The 26,131-nt window shown below is 40.0% G+C and overlaps 1 protein-coding gene across 7 annotated transcripts in view; it reads right to left on the bottom strand.

Moving 5' to 3' along the window:
* Positions 1-26,131, bottom strand: part of eps15l1a (epidermal growth factor receptor pathway substrate 15-like 1a) — a 495,582-nt gene that overhangs the window by 130,711 nt on the left and 338,740 nt on the right. The window contains exon 22 of one of the 7 annotated variants that reach the window (XM_059991704.1): positions 5,622-5,705. The exons of the other annotated variants lie outside the window; for them this stretch is intronic. Within the exon in view, the coding sequence (XP_059847687.1) occupies positions 5,637-5,705 (69 nt within the window). The 3' untranslated portion in view covers positions 5,622-5,636. Of the gene's footprint in view, positions 1-5,621; positions 5,706-26,131 lie in introns of those variants that run through there. 7 annotated transcript variants of the gene reach the window in all.

Genomic DNA, 26,131 nt, shown 5'->3' on the forward strand with positions numbered 1-26,131 from the left:
TTGTCAGAATAAATTTAGAAAAAATATTCTGGTAATGTACTGAGAGATCCCGCTTTTTCTGGTGTAGGTGCTCAGCAAAGCGGTCTCCCAATCTACACTGGATCTCATCAATAGACAATAGGTGCAGAAGTAGACCATTCAGCCCTTCGAGCCTGCACCGCAATGTCAGGAGACCACCAGATACAGTAGATGACCCCAAAAGACTCACAGGAGAAGGGTCGCCTCACCTGGAAGGACTGTTGGGGCCCTGAAGGGTAGTGAGGGAGGAGGTGTAGGTAGCCCTAATTCTACTTGCAAGGATAAGTGCCAGGAGGAACATCAGTGGGGAGGGACAAATGGACAAGGGAGTCATTTAGGGAGTGATCCCTGCAGAAAGTGGGGGGGGGGGGAAAGGAAAGATGTGTTTGGTGGTGGGAACCCATTGGAGATGGTGGAAGTTATTAAGAATTATGTGCTGGATGCAGAAGTTGGTGGGGTGGTAGATGAGGACAAGAGAAACCCTATCCCTGGTAGGGTGGTGAGAACAGACATGCGCGAAATGGAGGAAATGCAGTTGACAGCATTGCTGACGGAGGAAGGGAAGTCCCTTTCCTTGAAGAAGGATGACATCTCTTTCATTCTGGAATGAAAAGCCTCATCCTGAGAGCAGATGCAGTTCAGACTGAGGAATTGAGAGAAGGTGAGGGTATTTTTACAAGTCACAGGTTGGGAAGAGGTATAGTTCAGGTAGCTGTGAGGTCAGTGGGTTGATAGTAAAGATCAGTAGATAGAGACAGAGAGATTGAGAAAGGGGAAGGTGGTGTTTGAAATGAACCAGGTAAATTTAATGGCAGGGTGGAAGTTGGAGGCAATGTTGATGAAGTCAACAAGCTCCACATGGATGCAGGAAGCAGCACCAATACAGTCATCGATATAGCATAGGAAAAGTTGAGGAGTGACACCAGTGTAAGCTTGGAACATAGACTGTTCCACATAGCTGACAAAAAAGGCAGGCAATGCTGGGACCCATGCAAGTGCCCATAGCTACACCTTTTGTTTGAAGGAAAAGCGAGGAGCCAAAGGAGAAATTATCGAGAATGAGTAAGGTTCCACCAGAGGAACTCGTTGGGTCTGGTGCTCAGAAAGAAACAGAGAGCTTTCAGGCCTTCCTGTTGCGAGATGGAGGTGTATAGGGACTGCACATTCATACTAAAAATAAGATGCTCAGGGCCAGGGAACTTGAAATCATTGAAAAGATCAAGAGCGTGTCAAGTGCCATGAAGGTAGGTAGGAAGACTCTGAATCGGGGGAATAAAACTGAGTCCACACATTTCAGATAGGAGTTTAGTGGGGCAAGAATAAGTAGAAACAATGTGTCTCCCTGGACATGCAGGTTTGTGGATCTTAGGTAGGAGGTAGAAATAGGAGGTGTGGAGTGAGGAAACTATGAGGTTGGTGGTGGTGGATAGGAGATCCCCAGAGTTTATAAGGTCAGTGATGGTGTGAGAGACAATGGCCTGGTGCTGCTTAGTAGGATATTATAATTATAGACTAGTGAGTCTTACTTCAGTGGTGGGCAAGTTATTGGAGAAGATTCTTAGAGACAGGATTTATGAGCATTTAGAGAAGCGTCGTCTGATTAGGGATAGTCAGCATGACTTTCCATACAGTAGCTCATGCCTCTTGAGACTGATTGAATTCTTCAAGATGTGACAAAGCACATTGAAGAAAATAGAGCAGGTAGATGTGGTGTATATGTATTTTAGTAAAACACTTTATAAGGTTCTCCATGGTAGGCTCATTCAGAAAGTCAGGTGGCATGGGATCCAGGGAAACCTGGCTGGGTGAATTCTGAATTGTCTTGCTCATAAAAGGATAGTTGCAGATGGGGCAGATTCTGCATGGAGTTTGGCAACTAGTGGTGTTCCACGGAGATCTGTTTTGGGACCCTTGTTCTTCAATGACTTGGATAAGAAAGTGCAAGAGTGAGTAAGTAAGTTTGAAGATGACACAAAAGTTGATGGAGTTGTGGATAGTGTAGAAGGTTATCACAGGTTACAACAGGACATTGAGAAGATGTATAGCTGGGCTGAGAAGTGGTAGATGGAGTTCAATCAAGAAAAATGTTAAGTGATTCACTTTGGATAGTCAAATTTGAAGGAAGTATACAGGGGTTCTTAGCCGTGTGGCGGGGGGGGGGGGCAGACGATTCTTCAAAAATGCTGCGCAAGTTAATAATTTGTTAGAAAGATGTGTGGTACTTTGGCCTTCATTAGTCAGGGAATTGAGTTCATAAGCCATGAGGTAATATTGCAGCTCAATAAAATCCTGGGGTGAGAGGGCAAATTATCTTTACAAAACTTGGATAAACCAGTTCTATAATACAGTAATGATATGTGGAAGCTGAAGTAAAACAAAGTTCGGAGTGTTTTCTAGATAAATGCTTTGTGCAATAGCCTGGGCTAATTAATAATCTTCCAGAAATGGATTCTCTAAGATTTTAAATTTGATAACCAATTATATTGGACTTTGAAAGTGATTTGGTTATGCCTGAAACTGGGTTCCAAATCTGAACAAAGCAACTACGCAAACTCTAGAAGGAACTGATCAAGGTAGCAGCACAGCAGATAAGGAGAATACGATATTGCATATTTGTATTATCAAAATCATCCAGTAAGATGCCACACAAGAAACTGTTCAAGCTCATGATTTTGGAGATAACATATTGATGAAGGATGATTAATGAACATATCAGAGAAACCATGAATAAAATATTACTGCTTGGAGATTAGATGAGTTGTCCACTTTGGTAGGAAAATGAAGATGCATTTTAAAATAAGGAAAACTAGGAAATCTTGTATTCAAAGGGACATGAATGACATCACGAACATTACACAGGAAGTTAACATGCAGTTATGGTAAGAAAAAGAAAGAATAATTGCAAAGGATCAGATTACAAGAAGTCTTACTGCTTTGAACAGTCATACTTCACTTGCATGTACTGTAAAGTTTTCGAGCCCTTACATACTTTTCTTACAGAGAGTGCAGCTGAAGCTTCACTATATATATATATAGACACACACACACACAGACACATATCAGGGGAATAGAGATTGCCTTGTATAGAAAAAATGATTAGAATACACATACATTTCTTAGAATTTAAAAGGAAAGAAAGGCTGCATTAAAACATATGAAACCCTGAAAAGCCTTTCAAGAGGATAATTCCTTTGGCTGCAGTCTAGAACTAGAAGTTAATGCTTTAAAATAAGAAGAGAAATGAAGAGAAGAGAAATATCTGCACTTCAAAATTTGTGAATCTTTTAAATTATCTATTCCAGAGAGGAATGTTTAGTGCATTCAAGGCATAGAATCAGTTTTTTTTTAATACAAAAGAAGTAAATGCTTTCAAGATGTTGTCCAGGAAGATAGAACCAAGGTAAGTCAGTCATGATTTTATTAATGAAAACAAGAAGGCTTTAAAGAGCAAAAACCTGCTTGTATTTGTGCTCTTATAAATCAACCAAGATTCTTCAACACTGCTTGTTCTTATCTCTCTTAATCAAACTATTCTTAAATAGCCTGGGTATAAATGTTTCATGAAGTTTTACTCTGATAGTAATGAGCATTTTTGGGTAGATAAAAAGCATTAGAAAGGCACGCACCCTCCAGCTAGATGAAATTGCAAATAGGTATCAACCTAGTAATAGCAATGTAATATTACTGGAATAATTGTAATAAAATACAATTAGCAATAGTATTTTAATTCAGTAGAGAGGATTTCAGAACCATTACTGATCATTCACTAAAGCTGAAAGGAATGAAAAGCTGCCTTATCAAAATCAATTCATAACAAATATTTCAAGGGTATGTCATGATCCGGTTGAAAGCCATGCTTTATGATATTATTTGGGCATCCTAGCTGTTAATCAACATTATAAACTCACAAGTTCTATATTTACATCAATATTAACAAATACCCTGATAGGACTGGATATATATTTTATGTCACAAACAAGAGAAAATCTGTAGATGCTGGAAATCCAAGCAACACACACAAAATGCTGCATGAACTCAGCAGGTCAGTCTGAGTGAGTTCCTGACCTGCTGTCCTCCAGCATTTTGTGTGTGTTGCACGTATTTTATGTGTCACTTTTGGGTCTAATGAAGCTACCATTACAATTCTTACTATTTGACTCCATGATTCAAGTTCAGTAAGTCATCAACTTGAGTTTAGGACAGTCTGTAACATATTAGAGGCAAAATTGAAAGTCTGGTACTGGTATCTCATTCTACCAGGAACTGATGCCAATTTAACAACAGCATAATATGTATTCTTCAACTACTTGGATTGTATGAACAAACACAGTATTTTTGCAACAGGTTTTCACAAGCAGTAAACACTTCAGCAAAGAAATCAGTATGCCTAATCAGCATAGTCTTCACTTAGCCACACTTTCAAACAGACATTTATTGGCAATTAAACACAATCAATATTCCTCATTGCTTTAGCTTTATGGTACTATCTATTGCAAAATAAAACCCACAAAACTGAAACCCACATAGTTGAGAATATCAGAATCATTTTCTTGGTTCTACAGTTCCCTGTAATTTGCAAACTAAAACTATATACATTATATAAAAAGTCAGAATAAAATACGCCAAGTAACTGGAAGCCTTTTAGAATGTATTTGCTGTTTGTAGCCACTAGATAGCGCTGGAGAAGTTTCTGGAAACAATAGACAATATTGACAAGTGAACTGGGCATGCATTGATTATTTAATGAAAATTAACATGTGTAAATAGCAAAACAAAAAGTGATTGATTAAAGATGTTTGAGATATTATGCATGAAATGGAACAACAGACTTCTTAAAGGTAGCTAAGAAAGTGTACACATCTGGCCTGTTAGCTCATGGAAGGGGTATAAGAGGAATGTCAGGAAATTGACTTAGGGACATAAAACAGACTGAACAGAAAACAAAAATGGACAATCTCGCATAAAGGGTACAAATTTAACAGGGATGCAGGAACAGAGAGCCAGGCAAGAATATGCATAAATCACTGAAATGGTTGGATAAAATCGATTGAAAAGGCAGTTTTTCGAAAAAAGTACAAGATCTAGCACTTCAACAGAGCAATAGACTGCAACAGTGAGTAAGTTATGTTGAATGTTTTCTAATGCACTAAGGTCACCACGTGACTATGATGCATGCTTTCAAGACACTCGGAAGAAACTGAATGCCTTGGAGGGACTAGTTATGATTTACTGATTGAAGAGATCGTTGCAGTGATGAGTGATATACGGGGAAAGGCTGGAGAGTCTGGAACTACGTTCCTTGAAGTACAATGGTTAACATTCTTACAGCTTTATTCTTTACCTGTTTTACTTTAAGATCCCTACAGATCATGTCCACAGAACAAAATACAAAGAATGCTAGAAATGAAACAAAAATAGAATATTCTGAAAGACAGAGTGATCTCCAAACATGGTGAAATGAACTACAGCTGATGTGTCAGGTAAATGATCTTTGCTAAACATTAACTCTACTACAACCTTCACAAATGTTTCCTAATTTGTAGAATTTTGTGTCTTTTTAATAATTTTATAATCATAATTACAGTGTTCAGTAAAGAAGTTGTCACTTCTTTAATAAATCAGACTTCAAAGACCACGTACCTTCCCAAGCACAGGTGATTTTCACTGCTTAGACGATGACCTAAAGCCTATAATAGAAAATCCACTGCTTAAACACTGTTTTAATGTCATTCAGGACATTCTGACTAAGTGGAAAGTACAGACATCAAAAATTAGTGCACACTCGCCAAGTGCTCTGGTTGGCTAGCAAAACTGTAGAAGGTTTATAATAATTATCAGAGTCATTATTCAGTAATTAAATTGAATAAGAAAATGCAGAGAACAGAAAAAAGGGGGCAAAGTGAGTCTGAACATTGATTAGCTTGGCACTAACAGAAATGTACACCTCATTATTTATATATAAATATTGAAAGGATATTTCAAGAAATGGTGGGCCAAATGAGAAGAGGGATGATGGGATGCAACTACGGTTATGTAGATAATGCTGTAATACTGAAAGCTAATGCTCTCTCTTTTAAAAAAAATGCCTTAAAGATAATTTTCTAGGCAAAATTAATTGGCATTTAGAAAAATATAAGCTAATCAATGAAAGCCAAAATAAATTAGTTTGAAGATTACATTCAATTTTAATACTCAGCAAAAGTTTGATTGTTATGCACTGATGTATTAAAAATCAAAAAGCAATTAATAATGAACCTTCTAACTTCATAGACCAATAAATACATTAGCTAAATTGAAGCTCATGAAACTGAGGGTCAGTAGTGTACAAATAAAAAAAGAATTAGAAAGTGATGACCGTAGGGAAGTGAGCACTGGTGTTTCCCAGGAATTTCTGCTGAAACTATCTTACAAAATAAATGCCCTGATCAAGGGTACATGGGAATAGCACTAGAGTTTGCAGATGTCATGTGATATACAATGTTCAAAAAAAGATAAGTTAAAAGAAGCATCTTTAAAAGAACAAAGATGATGATCAAACTGTAACCAGAGATCAGACTTAATGCTGCAAAGAGATGGTGCATTGAGAACTAATCATAACTTCCATTATCTATAAACAAATGTAGCCATAAAGGGGATGAGCAAGGAGTTGATTTTAAGGAACGTCTAAAAAGAGTGAACAACAAAAGCAGAGCAATTTAGGGGGGAGGGCCTCCACTTCCTAGGCAGGTAAACTTGTGGAACCTAGTTGGGATGTTTCATACAAATAAATTAATTGACTGCATTTACTGTCAACACTCACACATTATCATTGTCTCTTGGACAAAAACCGCAGGTGACTTTCAAAAGCACAAGAGACTCTGAAGATGCTGAAAATCTTGGGCAACACATGGAGCACCACTCCCCGCTGAACATTGACGGCTCCTCGGTAGAGATCGTAAAGAGCACCAAATTTCTTGGTGTTCACCTGACGGAGAATCTCACTTGGTCCCTCAATACCAGCTCCATAGCAAAGAAAGCCCAGCAGCATCTCTACTTTCTGCAAAGGCTGAGGAAAGTCCATCTCCCACTCCCCCATCCTCATCGCATTCTACAGGGGTTGTATTGAGAGCATCCTGAGCAGCTTCATCACTGCCTGGTTCAGAAATTGCACCATCTAGGATCGCAAGACCCTGCAGCGGATAGTGAGGTCAGCTGAGAAGATCATCGGGGTCTCTCTTCCCGCCATCACGGACATCCGCAAAGGAAACAGCATTATGAAGGACCCCATGCACCCATCATACAATCTCTTCTCCTTCCTGCCGTCTGGGAAAAGGCTCCGAAGCATTTGGGCTCTCACGGCCAGACTATGTAGCATTTTCTTCTCCCAAGCTATCAGACTTCTCAATACCCAAAGCCTGGACTGACGCCTTGCCCTATTGTCCTGTTTATTATTTATTGTAATGCCTGCACTGTTTTTGTGCACTTTATGCAGTCCTGTGTTGGTCTGTAGTCTAGTGTAGCTTTCTCTGTGTTGTTTCTTTTTACATAGTTCAGTCTAGTATTTGTATTGTGTCATGTAACACCATGGTCCTGAAAGACATTGTCTCATTTTTACTATGCACTGTACCAGCAGTTTTGGTTGAAATGACAATAAAAGTGACTTGACTTGACTTGACTTGAAAATGCTGGAGGAATTCAGCAAGTCAGGTAGGGTCAATTTGATGTACTGAAACTGAAGCCAGAGGCTGGAAGCCACAAATGCTGTGTGATTAGAGTACTTTTTAAAAAAAATTTGGGCAACAATGTCAAACCATCTTCATTAGCCAGGCAACTTCAGTACATCACTATTTACTTAATTACCAAAACCAGTGATTAGTTTTGTTTTTCCTCAAAATAATGATTATGTTCTGAAGAAAGGTTAGAAATAACCAGACAGTGAATTTGTTTTCACAATGTATCATGGTGGAACACACATAACTGCTAGCTTATTAGTCCTGTACAATAACAAAGTTTTTAAACCACTTCTTAGATTAATGAGATTCACTTAATATGTGTTTCTTCTGCACTTATCTGATTGGCAACACTTTTTTGTATGTGTATTTGACACTTGCTCACTTTTGGTAAGATATTAAATGAGGGACATGCTAAAGATAAAACATTCTGTGAAACCATGTGATGAGAAGCAGAGAATTCTGCCGTGTCTTGGCCACTATCTTTCCCTCAGAAAGTACCGTAAAAACAGATAATCTAATCATTCAACCATTTTTGGTTATAGGGCTTTGTGATGTGCAGTCTGGGTTTGCCAAATGTACCATTGCCTACTATTCACTGATAATGCATTGCAAATATGTTTTAACATGTCCTAAAGATAGTTTTATCATTTACTGCAGAACAGCTTAAAAACACAGTACAATTCACAGAGAAGTATAAAACCTTTTACTTATCTATAAAATATTAAAGTCAACTGCAGAGCTATGTTTAAACAACACATGACATGAACTGACCTGATGATACTGTGTTGCATAAAAGCATGATCACAATAGATGGTAGAAAACAGTGGGAGAGATGTGCTAAAACCACTAGGAAATCCTGCTCTGTTCTATTTGCTTGCCCTATTTATGATGTGACAATCTTATCTAATTTTAAACTTTCATTAATGCTGGGAACCTTTACAAATCAACACTCACACACAGTTCAACTATTAATATCAGAACAATCTTAACTTTCCAAATACGATCTTCAAATTTGAAAATTCTTGTTTGTCAGGCTGCACCTACCCACAGCAAGTTGAAAGCAAGTCACACTTTTTGTACTTGTAAAAATGTTTCAAAGCCTTTTTAATAGTGGACAGAAAGAAAATCATTAAGTGTAATTATGCAACTAAATGTAAACATTCAATCAGCTTACTTTAGAGTTAGAATTAGTCCCACTTCTTATGGACAGACCACAATCAGGATAGGGATAAACATATTTAAATGCATACACAGCAATAAACACAAGCATTTAGAGGAAGGTGAAACCTACATGGGAGCATGTGAAAGATGCCAGAAGTCAAAATATTAACAATTTATCTAAAATCTTTTGCAAAATTATTGGAAAATCACCACTAACAGAAAGGCAGAGACGAAATTTAACACAAGATGATGCAAAACTTCAGCAACGCACACAAATCGCTGGAGAAGCTCAGCAAATCAAACTGATGAACCGGTTCAGTCCAAAACATTGACTATTTATTCTGCTCCATTGATACTGCCTGACTTGCGGAGTTCCGCTAATGTTTTGTGTGTGATGCAGAGATAAACTTAATTGTTAGAGAGCCAACACAGAGGACAGATTACACCCATCTGCAGTAATATTCTGATAATATGACACACTCAAGATTTTGGTAGTGCCAGACTAGCAGATTTTGTACATAATTGAATATCATCCCTATTAAACTGCAACATAATCTACATTTATTTTTTATGAATGTCATACAACAGCAATAATAATTTTTCCAGGGAAATCTATTAAGTTTAAAAGGAAAGATTGTGAATGTCACTGAGAGTGTACAGAGGAGATTCACCAGGCGGTTGCCTGGATTGGAGTACTTCAGCTATGGGTAGAGAACAGATAGCTCGGATTGTTTCCTCTGGAGCGAAGGATACTAAGGGAATGACAGATAAGAAGTATAGAAATAATGAGTTGCATGGCTAAGATAAACAGACAAAATCATTTTCCCACAGTAGGGGTGTCAAAAATAAGATGTGGGTGTGAGGTGAGAAGGAAAAATTTTAAAGAGATCTGATGGGTAAGTACAGTGATCAATATCTGTTACACACTGGCAGAGGAGATGATGTAATAAGATGCAAATACTATGTTTAAGAGGCATTTAGAAAAACACTTAAGTAGTCAGGTTATTGAAGGATATGTTCTTATTAAATTAAATTAAATTAGCGCAGATGAACAAATATCAGCAATGAAGCAGCGGGCCAAAGGACCAGTTTCTGCAAAGTGCATCTCTGTTACTCTAGGGAAAATGTTTCACTCTATGGACAGGGGAAATGTGCAAACTCCACCCAAACAACACCCAAGTTCAGGATTGGACCCTGATCTCTGAAGCTGAGGCAGTAGACTTATTAGCTACACAAATGTAGTACACATATAGCTAAAATTAAACACAGAATTACAACATAGAATTTGTTCCTAATTTTTCTTATTTTAATTCATTGATGGTGGGGGGGTATTGAAAATTTATTGCCCATTTTTAATTTCCCTCAGAAAGGTGGTAAACCACCTTCTTAAACTATTGTAATCCTTCCACAGAGGTAAACTCATGGTATTGTGTAGGAAATTCTAGGATTTTGATTCAGGAATGAAGGAATAGCAACTATTTCCAAGCTGAAATGGGGTTTGGCTTGGTTGGGGAAATTGTGGCAGATCCATCCTCAACCCATACACATGCTGCCCTTAAGAGCAAGGGCATCTTGAAGCTTTGTACCAAATAGATGCATCAAATTTGTACAACTTTGAGGAAGTGATCATGAAGTTCATTTGGGACAATAAATTGCAGAGCTAAGAAAGAAACTGATTTTCTCAATTTTGATTTGATCTTGTGTAATAAAATCAGATTAATTAGTGACCTTTTGATAAAAAAAACCCACCAGGGAAGAATGATCACATCATAACATTCAATTTGTGACTAAGAAACTTAGATCAGAAACTAGTGTCTTAAAATTACAATAAGCCAAATATTATGAATTGGCTCAAGTAAAATCTCTTCAAAATCCTAATAAAGTATAGCCGCTGTCTTGCCTTCTTTATAACTGCATCAATATTTTGGGACCAGGTTAGATGCTCAGAGATCTTGCCATCCAGGATCGTGAAACTGCTCACTATCTCCACCTCTGATCCCTCCATGAGGATTGGTATGTGTTCCTTCGTCTTACCCTTCCTGAAGTCCACAATCAGCTCTTTCGTCTTTCTGACATTGAGTGCCAGGCTGTTGCTGCGGCACCACTCCACCTGTTGGCATACCTCACTCCTGTAAACCCTCTCGACACCACCTGAGATTCTGCCAATAATGGTTGTATCGTCAGAAAATTTATAGATGGTATTTGAGCTATATCTAGCACACAGTCATGGGTATATAGAGAATACAGCAGTAGGCTAAGCACACACCCGAGGTGCACCAGTATTGTCAACGAGGAGGATATGTTATCACCAAACTGCATAGATTGTGGTCTTCCGGTTAGGAAGTTAAAGATCCAATTGCAGAGGGAGGTAAGGAGGCCCAGGTTCCGCAACTTCTCAATCAGGATTGTGGGAATGATGGTATTAAATACTGATCTATAGTTGATGAACAGCATCCTGACATAGGTGTTTGTGTTGTCCAGGTGGTCTAAAGCCACGTGGAGAACCACAGAGATTGCATCTGCCATTGACCTATTATGGCGATAGGCAAACTACAATGGATCTGGGTTCTCGCTCAAGCAGGAGTTCAGTCTAGTCATGACTAACCTCTCAAAGCATTTCATCACTGTAGATGTGAGTGCTACTGGCCGATAGTCATTAAGGCAGCTCACATTATTCTTAGGTATTGGTATAATTGTTGCCTTTTTGAAATAAGTGGGAACTTCCACCCATAGCAGTGAGGGGTTGAAAATGTCTCACCAGTTGGTTGGCACAGGTTTTCAGAGTCTTACCAAGTACTCCACTGGAACCTTCTGCCTTGCAAGGGTTCACTCTCTTTAAAGACAGTCTAACATCAGTCTCTGAGACAGAGATCACAGGGTTATCAGATGCAGCAGGGATCTTCATACTGTAGTTGTGTTCTCCCTTTCAAAGCAAGCATAGAAGTTGTTTAGTTCATCTGGTAGTGAAGCATCACTGCCATTCATGCTATTGGGTTTCGCTTTGTAGGAAGTAAAGTCTTGCAGATCCTGCCAGAGCTGCTGTGCATCCGACGTCGCCTCCAACCTAAATCAAAATTGTCTCTTTGCCCTTGAAATAGCCCTCCGCAGTTCATAACTGGTTTTCTGGTACAGGCCTGGTTGTCAGACTTGAATGCCACGGATCTAGCCTTCAGCAGACAACGTACCTCCTGGTTCATCCACGGCTTTTGGTTTGGGAATGTACAGCAAGTCTCTGTAGGCATACACTCATCAACACAGGTTTTAATGAAGTTAGTAACAACTACACCATTCTCACCCAGGTTCGATGATGAATCCCTGAATACAGTCCAGTTCACCGATTCAAAGCAGTCCTGTAGGTGCTGCTGTGTTTCCCTTGTCCATACCTTCTTGATCCTCACTACTGGTGCTGCAGTCTTCAATCTCTATTATACTCAGGGAGAAGAGGTACAGTCAGATGATCAGATTTCCCGAAGTGAGGGCATGGAATACCACAGTGGGCATTCTTGATGGTGGTGTAGCATGGTCCAGTATGTTGTTTCCTCTGGTATTGAAAGTGATCAGCTGATGGTAATTGCTTAGTTATTTTTTCAGACTGACCTGGTTAAAATCTCCGAAAACAATGGTGAAGGAACTAGGATGTGCTGTTTCGTGCATGTTGATCCCATTGCTCAGCCTCAAACTAAAGCCTGATTGACATTGGCCTGAGTTGGAATGTATACTGCTACCAAAATGACCCTGGATAGGTAAAAAGGACGGCACTTAACTGTTAAATATTTCAGGTCTGGTGAACAGACTGATATATTTGTGCACCAAGAAGAGTTAATCAGGAGGCATACTCCTCCACCTCTGCTTTTGACTCTATAGATCTATCCTAATGGTGTATAGTAAACCCGTAATCGCTGCATCCGTTACAGAAGGGGTTATCCAGGATTCCGTGAAACAAAGGACATATCTGGACCTATTGTCCCCCTGATTCAGCGCCCTAGCTCTGAGATCATTGATTTTATTTACCAGAGCCAGCAAGATAGTCAGTTTTAGGAGTTTAAAACCGTTTCCTTAATGCACTTGCAATCCTGATCTACAGCCACGCTTCTTCCCTATGCGCTTCCATCCACAATGAGAACTGTTTCCGTCAGTCTTAAGCAGTGATAGTTCATTTAAACACATTAAGATATGTTTGTTGACTGTACTGACCTTGGAAGCAGTTGTGCTTTTTAGCTAAATAGGCTGAAATGAGAATATTTAATCGTATCCCTTGAGAGTACTGCTACTACTCGAGTTACCTCAGGCACTCCAGAAGTGAAGTACAAAACGAGGAGTAGGGAACGTTTGAAAAGGAATTCAGATGGGTTGAGCAAAATGTGGAAGATGGATTATAAGGACAGAAAAGCAAAACATGGCTTAAATAGAGGGACTGCAGAATGCTGTACCAGAGGGGGTTCTGAACATAAACCTAGCTTGCAGAACAGTTATTAATTAGGAAATCAAATTGAATGTTAATCTTTACTCCAAGAAGTAGGGATGACTTGCCACAAATGCACAGGCTTCGTTAAAACCATAGTCAGAGTATTATGAAGAATTATAGTGCCATTATTATAAGAGAGGATTTATTCTCTTAGCAATCAGCTAAGAGAAAGTTCACAAGTTTAACTTCATGGAAGAAGGGTTTATCCAATGAGGAGCAAATGAACAGAATGGACAGAACCAGAAATGATCTTACTTGGAGCATTGTGTGCAGATTTGGACATCATTCTATAGAAAGGATGTGATTAAGCTAGGGAGGATGCAGAAAAGATATACAGGAATGTTGCCTGGATTGGAGGGCTTAAAAAATAAGGAGAGTCATAGAATCACAGAATTACAGCATCAAAACAGACCTCTCAACTCAACTTGTCCATGCCAAAGTGCACACCAAGCTAGCCTCATTTGTGCTTGGTTCACCCTCTAAATCCTTTCTGTCCATGTATTTACTCAAATGTCTTTTAAAATTTGTTATTGAAAGATTATACAACTGATTTCCCTACAACAAAGGAACTCGAGTTTAACTTTTAGAAGTCTATAAAATCATGAGGGGCAGAAATGAGCCAGATAGTCACAGTTTTTAATCTAGTACAGGTATCTAAAACTAGAGAACATAGGTTAAAAGTAAGGGAGGGGAGATTTTAAGGGCCAAGAATTTTACTCCCACAGAGATTGGCAGGTTTGTAGAATGAGCTACCAGAGGAAGTGCTAGAGGGAGGTATAATTATAATGTTTAAAAGACATTTGGACAGGTACATAAATAGAAAACATTTGGAGGGATTTGGGCCAAAGACAGGATACGGGGAGCCATCTGATTGGTATGGATGAGCCACACCAAAGAACCTCATTCCATGCTGCACAGTTCTTTGAATCGATGAACCAACTGGAGCATTTAGGTTTCTAAAGGGGATTTACAGGGGTACATACTGTGAGGATGTCCTCAAGAAATCTAGACTAATGGAAATAGTTGCTGAGTAAGAAATTGCCTGTTTAAAAACAGGAACAAAGAAAATTTACTTCTCTCATAAGATCATAAACCTTTTGGCAGTCTACATCTTAAGATAGCTATGGAGGCTGAACCATCCAACTAAATCAAGGCAAAGACGGATTGGGGCTCTTGAAGGAAGATGATTCAAATGTCCAATCAGAATCTTTTGCTTAATGTGGATGAGACAGACCTGGCAACTTTCCAGAAAGTTAGATATAAATCACTGATGTAATTATGCAACTTGGTTGGAGAAATGATTAGTTTGGATAATATCTTCAGCAATAAACTGGGATGATGTTTAATCCCACAGGCTTTGCTGTATCCTGTGCTCTTATCCATTTCTTAATATCACATGGATTGGATTAAAATTACTAAAGGCTGGCTCCTATATTTTTCCTCACAAGCGTGACAAAAAAACATTTATTCAGCACTTTCGTAAATGTTTTACCCTCATCCTTTGAAGCATGTGCTACGCTTCACAAACTGAAGCTAAGAATGTTCTTGGGTGCCTCCTTTTCTCAATAGTTGAATAATGGCTCATTGCCATTCCCAACTAGATGTTGTTGGACTGCAAAGCTTTGATTTGGTTCCTTGTGGGCTACTTTCACTATTAAAAACACTTTGTAGCCTTGCTTTGCTTGTGTCCTACGCTTCCCTGTTGCATTTCTAAACTACTCAATTGCTCCCCAGTCAACTGGATAGAAGGAATGTATTCAAACTGTAAGGAAGTGACTAGTCATTCACAAGGTTCTGTGCTGAGGTTTCAATAATTCATTATACTTATTAATGACTTAGATTACACAATACAGAACCTACCAATGACAAACAGTAGGTAGATAAACTTCATAGTAAAGAGATTAACAGGTTGTGTTTGCAGGCAAAACAATGTAGTTACATTTCATTACAGCTAAATGTGAACAAAAGGGATACACAGATATCTTTTAAATACTAAATGGCTCAAAGCACTGAATGTACAAAAGATTTTGAGCTCCATGTTAATAGATCATATAAAAATGATCGTCTGATTCAAAAAAACTGCCCATAAAAAGTCTCACAATATCACAATGCAGCAGATGCTGCAAATCCAAAACAAAAACAGGAAATTGTGGAGCTCAGCATTCAACACAATCATTCCTCAGAATCTGATTGGAAAGCTGAGCCTTCTGGACCTGAACACCTCCCTCTGCAACTGGATCCTAGACATCTTGACTGGGAGACCTCAGTCAGTCCGGATCGGGAGCAGCATCTCCAACACCATCACACTGAGCACGGAGGCCCCCCAGGGGTGTTCAGTGCTGTTCACTCTGCTTATCCATGACTGTGCTACAACACATAGCTCGAACCACATCATCAAGTTCGCCAATGACACGACCGTGGTGGGTCTCATCAGCAAGAACGACAAGTCAGCCTACAGAGAGGAGGGTGCAGCGGCTAATGGACTGCTGCAGAGCCAACAACCTGTCTCTGAATATGAACAAAACAAAAGAGATGGTTGTTGACTTTAGGAGGGCACGGAGCGACCACTCCCCTCTGAATATCGACGTCTCCTCGGTAGAGATCATTAAGAGCACCAAATTTCTTGATGTTCACCTGGCAGAGAATCTCTCCTGGTCCCTCAACACCAGCTCCATAGCAAAGAAAACCTAGCAGCCTGAGCAGCTGCATCAATGCCTTGTTCAGAAATGGCACCATCTCGGATCGCAAGTGAGGTCAGCTGAGAAGATCGTTGGGGTCTCTCCCCCCGCCATCACGGACATTTACACTACATGTTGCATCTGCAAAGCAAACAGCATTATGAAGGACCCCACGCACCCCTCATACAAACTCTTCTCCCTTCTGCCATCTGGGAAAAGGCACCGAAGCATTTGTGCTCCAGCGACCTGACTATGTAAGTTTCTTCCTTCAAGCTATCAGACTCCTCAATACCCAGAGCCCGGACTAACACCTTACTGCCCTATTGTCTTGTTTATTATTTATTGCAGGGGTCAGCAACCTTTACCACTGAAAGAGCCACTTGGACCCGTTTCCCACAGAAAAGAAAACACTGGGAGCCGCAAAACCCGTTTGACATTTAAAAAGAAATAACACTATATACGTTTTGTTTTGCCTTTATGCTATGTATAAACATACTATAATGTGTTGCATTTATGAAATTGATGAACTCCTGAAGAGAAAACGAAATTACATTTCTGCATGCAACAAAAACATTTTGAACTCCGAAAAAAAGACGTTGGGTTGAAGGTTACTTTTAAGTAAAATACTCAATGTCTATTTGAGTCCTTCTTGTATTTATGAACTTAAATTGTCCGCCAGCAGCAAACCAAAAATAACGTCAGCCAGCTGTCAACCTGAAAATAAAAGGACTATTTCACTGAACAATGAAAAAATATGAATTTATGTAAAATAATAGGCAATTAAAATATTTATCATACTTGGTCAGGTTGACTCACACCTGCCAATGCAGTCGTATTCAGTAGGGATGGATCGATGCTTAGGGGAGTGACCGGGAAGGATAATGTGTTTTTCTCCTCTCTGAACTCACAGAAGCGTTTCCCAAACGATGTTTGCATTGCGATGATTGCAGAATGTAAATACTCCGAATTTATCATGTCGTGACCTTGTTTGAACTCTCTCAAATTGGGGAAGTGAGACAATGTGCCTTTCTGTAAATCTCTGGCAAGCACTGTCAACTTGCGCTCGAATGCCAAAACATCCTCCAACATGTTTAGGGCTGTACGTCCTTTCCCCTGAAGAGCTGTGTTTAGCGTGTTCAGGTGCACTGTCATGTCTACCATGAAGTGTAGCTTTTCCAGCCACTCTGGCTGTTCCAGCTCAGGAAAGGTGAGCCCTTTGCTGCCCAGGAAAGTTTTCACTTCTTCCAGACACGCGACAAAGCGTTTCAGCACCTCCCCTCTGGACAGCCAGCGATAAAAACACGTTGTAGCGGTGTGCCACACGCAGTCAGTAAACTGCAGTCAAAGATAGCTTTATTCGAACTAAACAGCCTTGCTTTTAAGCCTCCCTCAACCCGCCCCCCATGGGCGCGGATGCTGCAAAAGACACGTACTCACAAACCCCCGTAGGCTATCTCCCCTTAGCCTGAACGCTGGCTAATTGTGAGCCGGTTCCAATGTGCCAGGGAATGGGTCGCCACAACGTCTTATTTAGATTGTACAAGATCACCATAATCTTCAAATTTAGAATTACATTTCAAAAACTAACAAACTAACATAAAATACATTTTAATTAAATACTGACCAATTATTTCCCAAAGCAACAGGGAGCCACAGCACAGAGATGAAAGAGCCGCATGTGGCTCCGGAGCTGCGGGTTGCCGACCCCTGATTTATTGTAATGCCTGCACTGTTTTGTGCACTTTATTGCATTCCTGGGTAGGTCTGTAGTCTAGTGTAGTTTTTTCCTGTGTTGTTTTTTTACGTAGTTCAGCCTAGTTTTTGTACTGTGTCACATAATGTCCTGAAAAGATGTTGTCTCATTTTTACTATGTACTGTACCAGCAGTTATGGTCGAAATGACAATAAAAGTGACTTGACTTGAAGAAAGATGGAAAATTAAGAAGCAAGTCCTAGATGCAAAGCAGGTACAACTTAAGGTGAAACATCAACTAACACAGACTGAGGCTAACAAAAAGTGATTTATAAGAAAGGATAAGAGAGTCTACATGGGAGACCTTGGAGTGCAGGCCAAAGAAGCAGATGATTGAGGTGATCAGCGAAGCACACACAAGATTTCAAATTTGTTATGCAGAAAGTTCCAGGCCAGATCCAGTGGTCACGTGAGAGTTAAGAACTACCTGCTTTAGACAACTGAGAAAGCACCAGAAACACATTAACATAGTTTTTAAGAGAATTACTAAATAGACCACCACCAGATGAAGAACCTAACAGACAAGAGGCAGCAGAGGACTTCAACATCAGCATAGATCCACACAAGAAAGAAGAGACTGTTGCTGCCATTAAATCACTAAAGAACAGAAAAGCTTCAGGACATGACAATTTGAATGCCAAGCTGTTCAAAAGCCATCCTGCAAATAGTGTTTACTATAATCTGGGAACAGGGACGAGTACACAAGGTCAAGACAAAGGGAATCCTATAAAAAGGATCCCCATTAAAAAATCACTAAGTGAATGCAACAACTGGTATCACACTTTTGTCAGTGCCCAACAAGATTCTCACCAAAGTTAGTCATTGTCCAATGGATTAAAGATGTTATCTATGTGTGCTTGAAGAAGTATGGTTGAAGTTATGTTGACCAGATCTTCACACTGCATAATACCATATAGCAGTGCATAGAGTGGTGGAGACAACTACATGTAAATTTGGTGGACTTTGAAAAGGCTTTTGATAGCATCCACAGGGATAGCCTCTGGCAAATTCTAAGATCATATGGGATCTCTTCCAAAATTGTTCAGCTCATCCAGAGTTTCTGTGCTAACATACTAGCACAGTTCGGGACAGCAGCTTGAGCTTTGAAATCAAGACAGGAGTCAAGCAAGTAAGTGTGACGTCGGCAATACAGTTTAACCTGGTGATTAACTGTGTTAAGAGCAAATAACAAACGATAAGCCAAGAAGCATTAGGTGGACTCTATTTTCTACTTTGGAAGGCCTTGACTTTGCGGATGACCTTGCATCACTATAACATACAAGGCAGCACATGCAAGAGAAAACTCAGTGCCTGTGTACCTTTGGTGGACAGATTAGACTCAGAGTCAGCTAGAGAACGACTGAGACTATGACACATACCATGGCATGGATTTACCCAGCACCAGCAGGTTCACCTAACTGGGCAGCATCATACATCAGGATGGTGGGACCACCAAGGACGTCATCCGGTGCAGACTCAGCAAAGCTAGAAACATCTTCAGAACAATGAGCAACATATGGGGATTAATAAAATACAGCATCCACACCACTGTGATGCTGTACCATAGCTGTGTTCATACACACTTGTATGGGTCAGAAAGCTAACACATGACAGACAGCTACCTTGCCATGCTGTCATCATTTTACACCATGAGCTTCTGGGAGACCCTCCATGTTTTCTGACCATGAAAGGTCTTCAACCACACCCTATTCTTTCAGTGTCATGAAGAATACATAGCCACAATCATCACTGGAGATGGAATGGGCACATGATGAGAAGAGAAGCTAACATTATCATCAAGACAGCACTTCACTAGACCCCTTAAAGGTGGATAAAACGTGGGAAACAACTTGGCACTGTACTGTTGAGTCAGAAATGAGGACCCTGAACCACACTTAGGGTACAATATAGAAAATAGTCAAGGACAGACAGAAGTTACTGCCCAAAACACCAGCAGTGCAATGGGCAGTAGGTAACTAAGTTGTACACTTGTACACTAGAAATGACATTAAGAAATCTTGAATCATATTAGACACCTATAAAATCATTCCATCTTCTCCCCTCTCCTGTCGGGAAGAAGATACAAAAGCCTGAAAGTCTATAGCATGATACTCAAGGACAGATTCTATCCCATTCTTATCAAACTCTTGAATAGACCCTTCATATGCTGAAAATGAATTCTTGATCTCCCAATCTACCTCATCATGGCCATTGCACTTCACCTTCTCTGCAGCTGCTACACATTATTCTGCACTGTTTCCTTTTACTATCTCAATGTATGCATGCATGACTTGATCTACCAGGATGGCACACTAAGGTTTCCCAGTGTATCTCAGAACAGGTGACATTAATAAATCAATTCCAAAAGCATTAACACACACCTATCAATATTAAACTTTATCTGCATTGCCCTGCCTTACTTGCTCTACCATTATTATTCTGCAGCCTGACAAGCCTCCTCTTACTATAAACAACACAATTTTCATGTTATCTACAAACTTAATAAACGTACCTCCTAGTATTCAATCAAACAGCACTGGTTCCAGCACTAATTAATGTGGTACCTTGCTGGCCAGAGGCTTTCAATTACCATCTACCATCAACCATTGCGTCATTCCTATCGCTGTCTGTACAGAGTTTGTATGTTCTCCCTGTGACCGCGTGCGTTTCCTCCATGTGCTTTGACTTCCTCCAACAGTCTAAAGACATACCAGTTGGAGGGTTAATTGGTTGTTATAAATTGTTCCATGACTAGGCTATATTTATATTGGGGGTTGCTCGGTGGCACACCTCAAAAAGCCTGAAGGGCCAATTTCAAGCTGTATCTCAATAAATAATAAATAAATATTAGGAAACCAATTTTGGATCCAACTTGGCAATTGTCTTTATTCCCATTTTGGACTAGCCTTCCATATGGTCCACATCAAAAAATATTGCATTCATCAATATATTCAGTTACCTCTTCAAAAAATTTGAATTAGCCATACAAGATCTTCCATGAACAAATCAATATAGATTATCCCAAATCAAACCTTGCCTTTCTAAGTACAGATTAATCTAGCCTTTACTATGCACTCTTTTACAATAATTTGGCTACCACTAAAATTAGACTAACTGGCCAGCAATTATCTGGTTATTCCAACTACCCCCCTTCAATAAAGGTACATTTGCTGTCTTCCAGTCACGTGGCACCTCACTTGTAGCCAGTGAAGATTTAAATATCTCTGTCAAGTCACAAGCAGCCTCCTCCCATAGCATCAGGTCCTGAAGCCTTATCTAGCTTTACATCTGCTAAGACCGCTAATACCTCCTTTTTAATCAAAGGTTCATTTTATTATCAAAGTATGTACTCAGAATACAATTCTGAAATTTGTCTTCTCCAGATAGCCATAAAAACACCAGAAAAACCATGGAAGTCAGAGGCCTTACTGTAAAAAAAAAAGAAAAAGAAACAAAACTCACAAAACCCAAAACACCCCCCCACCACCAACCTCTCCCTCACAAGGAAACTAACAGACCCAGACACAAGCGAAAACATCAAACCCTTAACCCCACCATCCAATCAAGCTCCTCTCACACAAAAAAGCACTGACAATAACATCAAATACCCTACCCATCCCTCACCCAAAAAAAAGTAACATATCTGCCCCTTGTCAATCAGCAACAAGAAAGAAAACACAGAAAAACTGAAGGGGACCAATATAAACTACAGTCCACACTGACAATCATATATGTCTCGGAATTTCAAAAACATCCTCTGTTAGCATCGAGGAGAGCAACAGCTTGAACTCAGGCCTTCATCTGCCAAAGAGCGGCCTGCTGACCTCCAAACCGACATGGCCTCCCGTGGGGAGCGACCTCCGGCCCAATGCAGTTTCCCATTGGGAGAGGCCTTCTGCCAGACGCAGCCTCCCTTGAGAAGAAACCTCTGAACCAATGCAGCCTTTCAACCCACAGCCCACATTACTAGCAATCGCCGATCTAGCCTCCTCTGCATTCATCTTAATATTTCAATATACCTTGACGCTTTAATCAGTAAGAAGTGCAGTCAATCATGCACCCGATCTCTGGTCTCCTGTTCAGGACAACTTGTGCTCATGGTCCTCTCCTGGAATTTTCTTGGGAACAGTAGAGCACCAGATCACTTGATAGAATACCAAACTGAAAAGTGCAGGCTCCAACAGATTCCAAAACTTAGCTAAGATACGAAGAGTAAGTAAAAGGCATAGAAAAGATGAAATAATTGACTAACTGGAAGATGTCACCCAAGGAATCAGAGTTCACCAGCACCACCTTGAACAACTGAATCTTAGCATGATCTAGAATTTCCCCATCTCAACAGACATCTCCAAATATAATGCCTTTGTCCTCAGTAAAAACAGACAAAAAATAGTCAGTTAAAAAACCTTGTGCACTTCTGGGTCCATGAAGATTGCCCCTTTGGTCCCTAATGCATCCTCATTCTTTCCCTGCTTATCCTTTTTCTCTTAATATACTTACACAATACCTGCCTTAACCTTTCAGACAAAAATTGATGCGTGGCTCCAACTGACAGAAAATTAATACATGGCTCCATCGGACAGAAAATAGTTACATGGCTTCTACGTCCCAGCCCCTAAATTATTACACTATAATAATTATAACTAAATACTATCAAAATAGGAGACATGAAATATTCAAGGCCAAAAAACAAAATTTATACAAATATCCATCTTTCTTCTTCTAGTCGTGTAACATTCATCTATGGCAGAGGTTATCAGTACTTAGCCGAGTACCAAGTGATCTTTACCACCACTCTCTGTCAAGTCAAAGTCATGAATTTCTGGAGCTATAGCTCCTCAAACTTTTGCCTCCTTTAGAAGACTATCTAGACAGCTGATCTTGGTCTTGATGTGCACCTGCCGCACAAATACTCTTCTGACTGGAAAGACCTGAATGACTCTTCCCATTATCCATGAGTTTCAAGGTGCTGTGTCATTAACTACTATCACCTCTCCGGGAGGAAATAATGTTTTATACCTGACGATTTCTGACATTCCTGTAACAATGGTAAATACTCCTTGACCTAACTTTCTAAAATATGTTTGATATGCTTTGGACCTGCTTCCATCTATAATGAGCATAAACGTCTAGCTTTTGGCACTCTCCTGGTGGTAAGGATGATAAAGTTTTCAGAAGCAACAGATAGTTGGGTGTTAGTGCTTCTAAATCATTGGATTGGAGGATGCTTTATTAATTAGATGACCATTGATAATAGCCTCTACTTCACAAAGGACCGTGGAATCCCTCTTCATCAAGATTCTGTACCTTCATAGTGGAACTGAGGACCTTCCACAGAGGTCTGATCAAACTCTCTCATGTTCCTCCATGATGTGAACCAGCCAGGGCATTAAAAATCCACTTAAATCCTTTTTGAAGAAGGACATCATTGATCCAACTCATGCTTAGCTCCAGCAAAGTTTGTCACATTAGCATTGCACAGTTCATGTACCTGCCCTCATCTTGCCATAAAGCATCGAAGTGCATTACATAAGGAATCTGTGTCTAAAGAAGATGCCATTTCAATGTGATCAGCCCAAATAGCTAGACAGGTAAATATGACCCCAAACCTCTTCACTCTATTCCTTCTGCTCTTCGCCTCAAAAGGTCCATAGGTGTCCATTCCAACATGGGTAAATGGAGGTTCATCTGGAGAGATCCTCTCCCTAAGTAGATCTGCCATGTGCTGGCAACCTAGAGCTGAGTGCAACCATCAACAAACTTAGACAGGATTCTTCTAATAGTTGTACTAGCACAGGGAAACCAGTATTTTTGACACAACCTGGATACCATGAGGCTACAGCCACCATGTCCCACTTCTTAATGTACATGCCTCTGAATAAAGTCTGAGCTAAGAAAATCTTTTGCCAGTATAAAAGGATGTTTAGACTCTTCAGGCATGGCTGCCTTTAGAAGTCCACCAACCCTCAAGACACCGTCTTCAAGTACTTGACTGAGCTTGAAAATATGATTGTTCCCTTTCACACTTTCTCCCCTTTGCAAACCTAAGAATTCATCTGGAAATCTCTTTCTTTGGCAAAATCCTATGATCTCCATTTCAGCCTTTCTCAGTTCATCCACTGACAGGCAATCTCAGCCAATCTGACCCTTGGCCTCTCAATTCCTCTCTCCAAAGAATACTCTTGTCGTTCTGCATCTAAGTCAGACTGAACAAGAGCAATGTTCAATGCTTCCCCTTCCCACAAAGAAACAAGAGCAGGTTCTTATATTTAAGAATCCAGGTTGTGTCTTCCTCAAATGGACTCATGATCAGAAGTAATGGATTATATATGTTATCAAGTTCACCTCCTTTTCAATCTGCAATGCATTCTAGAACAATCAGGATTCACAGGCCACTGCTTTCCAGGCTGAAGAAGATACTAAGGCCCTGATACTCATGTCTCATTCTTCAGGAACACTTTAACCTTCAACCCTCTAGAGGCCACATCTGCTGGACTGCTTGAAGTATTTATATACGTCCATTGAGATGCTTGTGAGAATTTAAGAATTTCTGTAACACTGTCTGCAATGAAGATCTAGAAACTGTAAATTTCATTCTTGAAATACTGTTGGCCCTTCTTATCCGCGAGGGATTGGTTCCGGGACCCCTTGCGGATACCAAAAAACGCGGATGCTCAAGTCCCTTATTTAACCTGTCAGTGCGGTGGACTTTAGGACTCAGTGGAACCCCGGGCCTTATTTAACTGTTCTCAGAGCGGTGGTCTTTAGGACCTGGCGGAGCTCTGAATCCACAGTGTTTCTGTTCACGAAAATAATCACAATCACGATTGAAAATAAAGTGGAAATAATAAAGTGATCAGGAAGAGGTGAAACGCAATCAGTCATTGGAAAAGCGTTAGGCTACATTCGGTCAACAATCGGAACAATTTTAAAGGATAAAGTGAGAAAGGCCCTGCCCCGACGAAAGCTACAATTATTACTAAGCAATGCAGTGGTTTAATTATTGAAATACACATTTCTTAAATGTTTTATATGCATAGAAAGGTAAAATATATACTATTTTCTAAGACAAATGTTTGACTAACTGACGCTAAATAATACTGGATGTAGCTCTTCCGACTTACTTAGTAAGAGAACTTCTGATTTTTTTTGATCCCGATCCATGATAACCTAGGCACATCCTCCCGTATACTTTAAATCATCTCTACATTACTTATAATACCTAATACAATGTAAATGCTATGTAAATAGTTGTTATACTACATTGTTTAGGGAATAATGACAAGAAAAAAAGTTTGTACACACTCGAAGAACGAGTGCTGGAAGAACAGTTTTGGGTTTTCTCAATTTGCAGTTGGTTGAATTCGCGCATGTGGAACTTGCGGATAAGGAGGGCAGATAGTACTTCATTCTGCACAGAAGTACTTTCAGTCCAATACACTAACTCTTGAAGCTGCTCATGCAACTCCTTCCTCCACAATGTACCCATACAGCTTGCCATCACAGCAGTGTTGAGCTCAATATGGCTGACGGAAACTGACTTCAATGTAGCTACCCTAGATTTTCCCCATGATAAAAGCACTATGCACATGAGCATGTGTGTTGTGCAACACTACTTCACAGCCATCTTCGCTTGTGTCTTTAAAGAGGTGAAACTGTGCAGCAGTAACTTCTCCAAAATCCAGAGGTTTCAAACATCTAACAACCTTGCAGTCTTCCAACTGGCAGGCAGAGTTCTTCCACTTAGCTTGTCAACTCATGAGCAACTACTGCTTGTCTAGTGTCACCCCAGCCAAGCCTTTTCTTACAGAGATCTTGTAGGATCTTCTTAGCAGATAGCACTATCTGACTCAAGATTATTAAAGGATCATAGATGGAACCAATTGTGGAGAGGATCCCCTTCTGGTGAGTGGTCTATTCTGGATTGTGACCTTAAACTTTACCTTGAAAGTATCAGACTGAATGTGCCATTGCACACCCAGTACTCTCTCTACTGAAGGTAAATCCTTCATGACCTTCACTGTTTGCTCTTCTGGTATCACAGTTAGTACACTTTGTCTGTTCCTTCTCCACTTTGTAAGTCGAAAGACTTTTCTAGCACAAATGGACTCAAGGTCATGATAAGACAGCCACTGCTTCTTCCTCGGAAGACAATGACACAAGGCAGTCATCAACATAGAAATAATGCAAAACCTCCTCCACTGTCTCACAACTGAACTGTTCTTCACTTCCTTCAGCTCATTTTGTAAGAGTGAAGTTGATGCAGCTCAGTGATGAAGCTGCTCCAGAGATAATAGACAATAGACAATAGGTGCAGAAGTAGACCATTCGGCCCCTCGAGTCT

The sequence above is a fragment of the Hypanus sabinus genome, chromosome 16, assembly GCF_030144855.1.
Source record: "Hypanus sabinus isolate sHypSab1 chromosome 16, sHypSab1.hap1, whole genome shotgun sequence".
Lineage (NCBI taxonomy): Eukaryota > Metazoa > Chordata > Chondrichthyes > Myliobatiformes > Dasyatidae > Hypanus > Hypanus sabinus.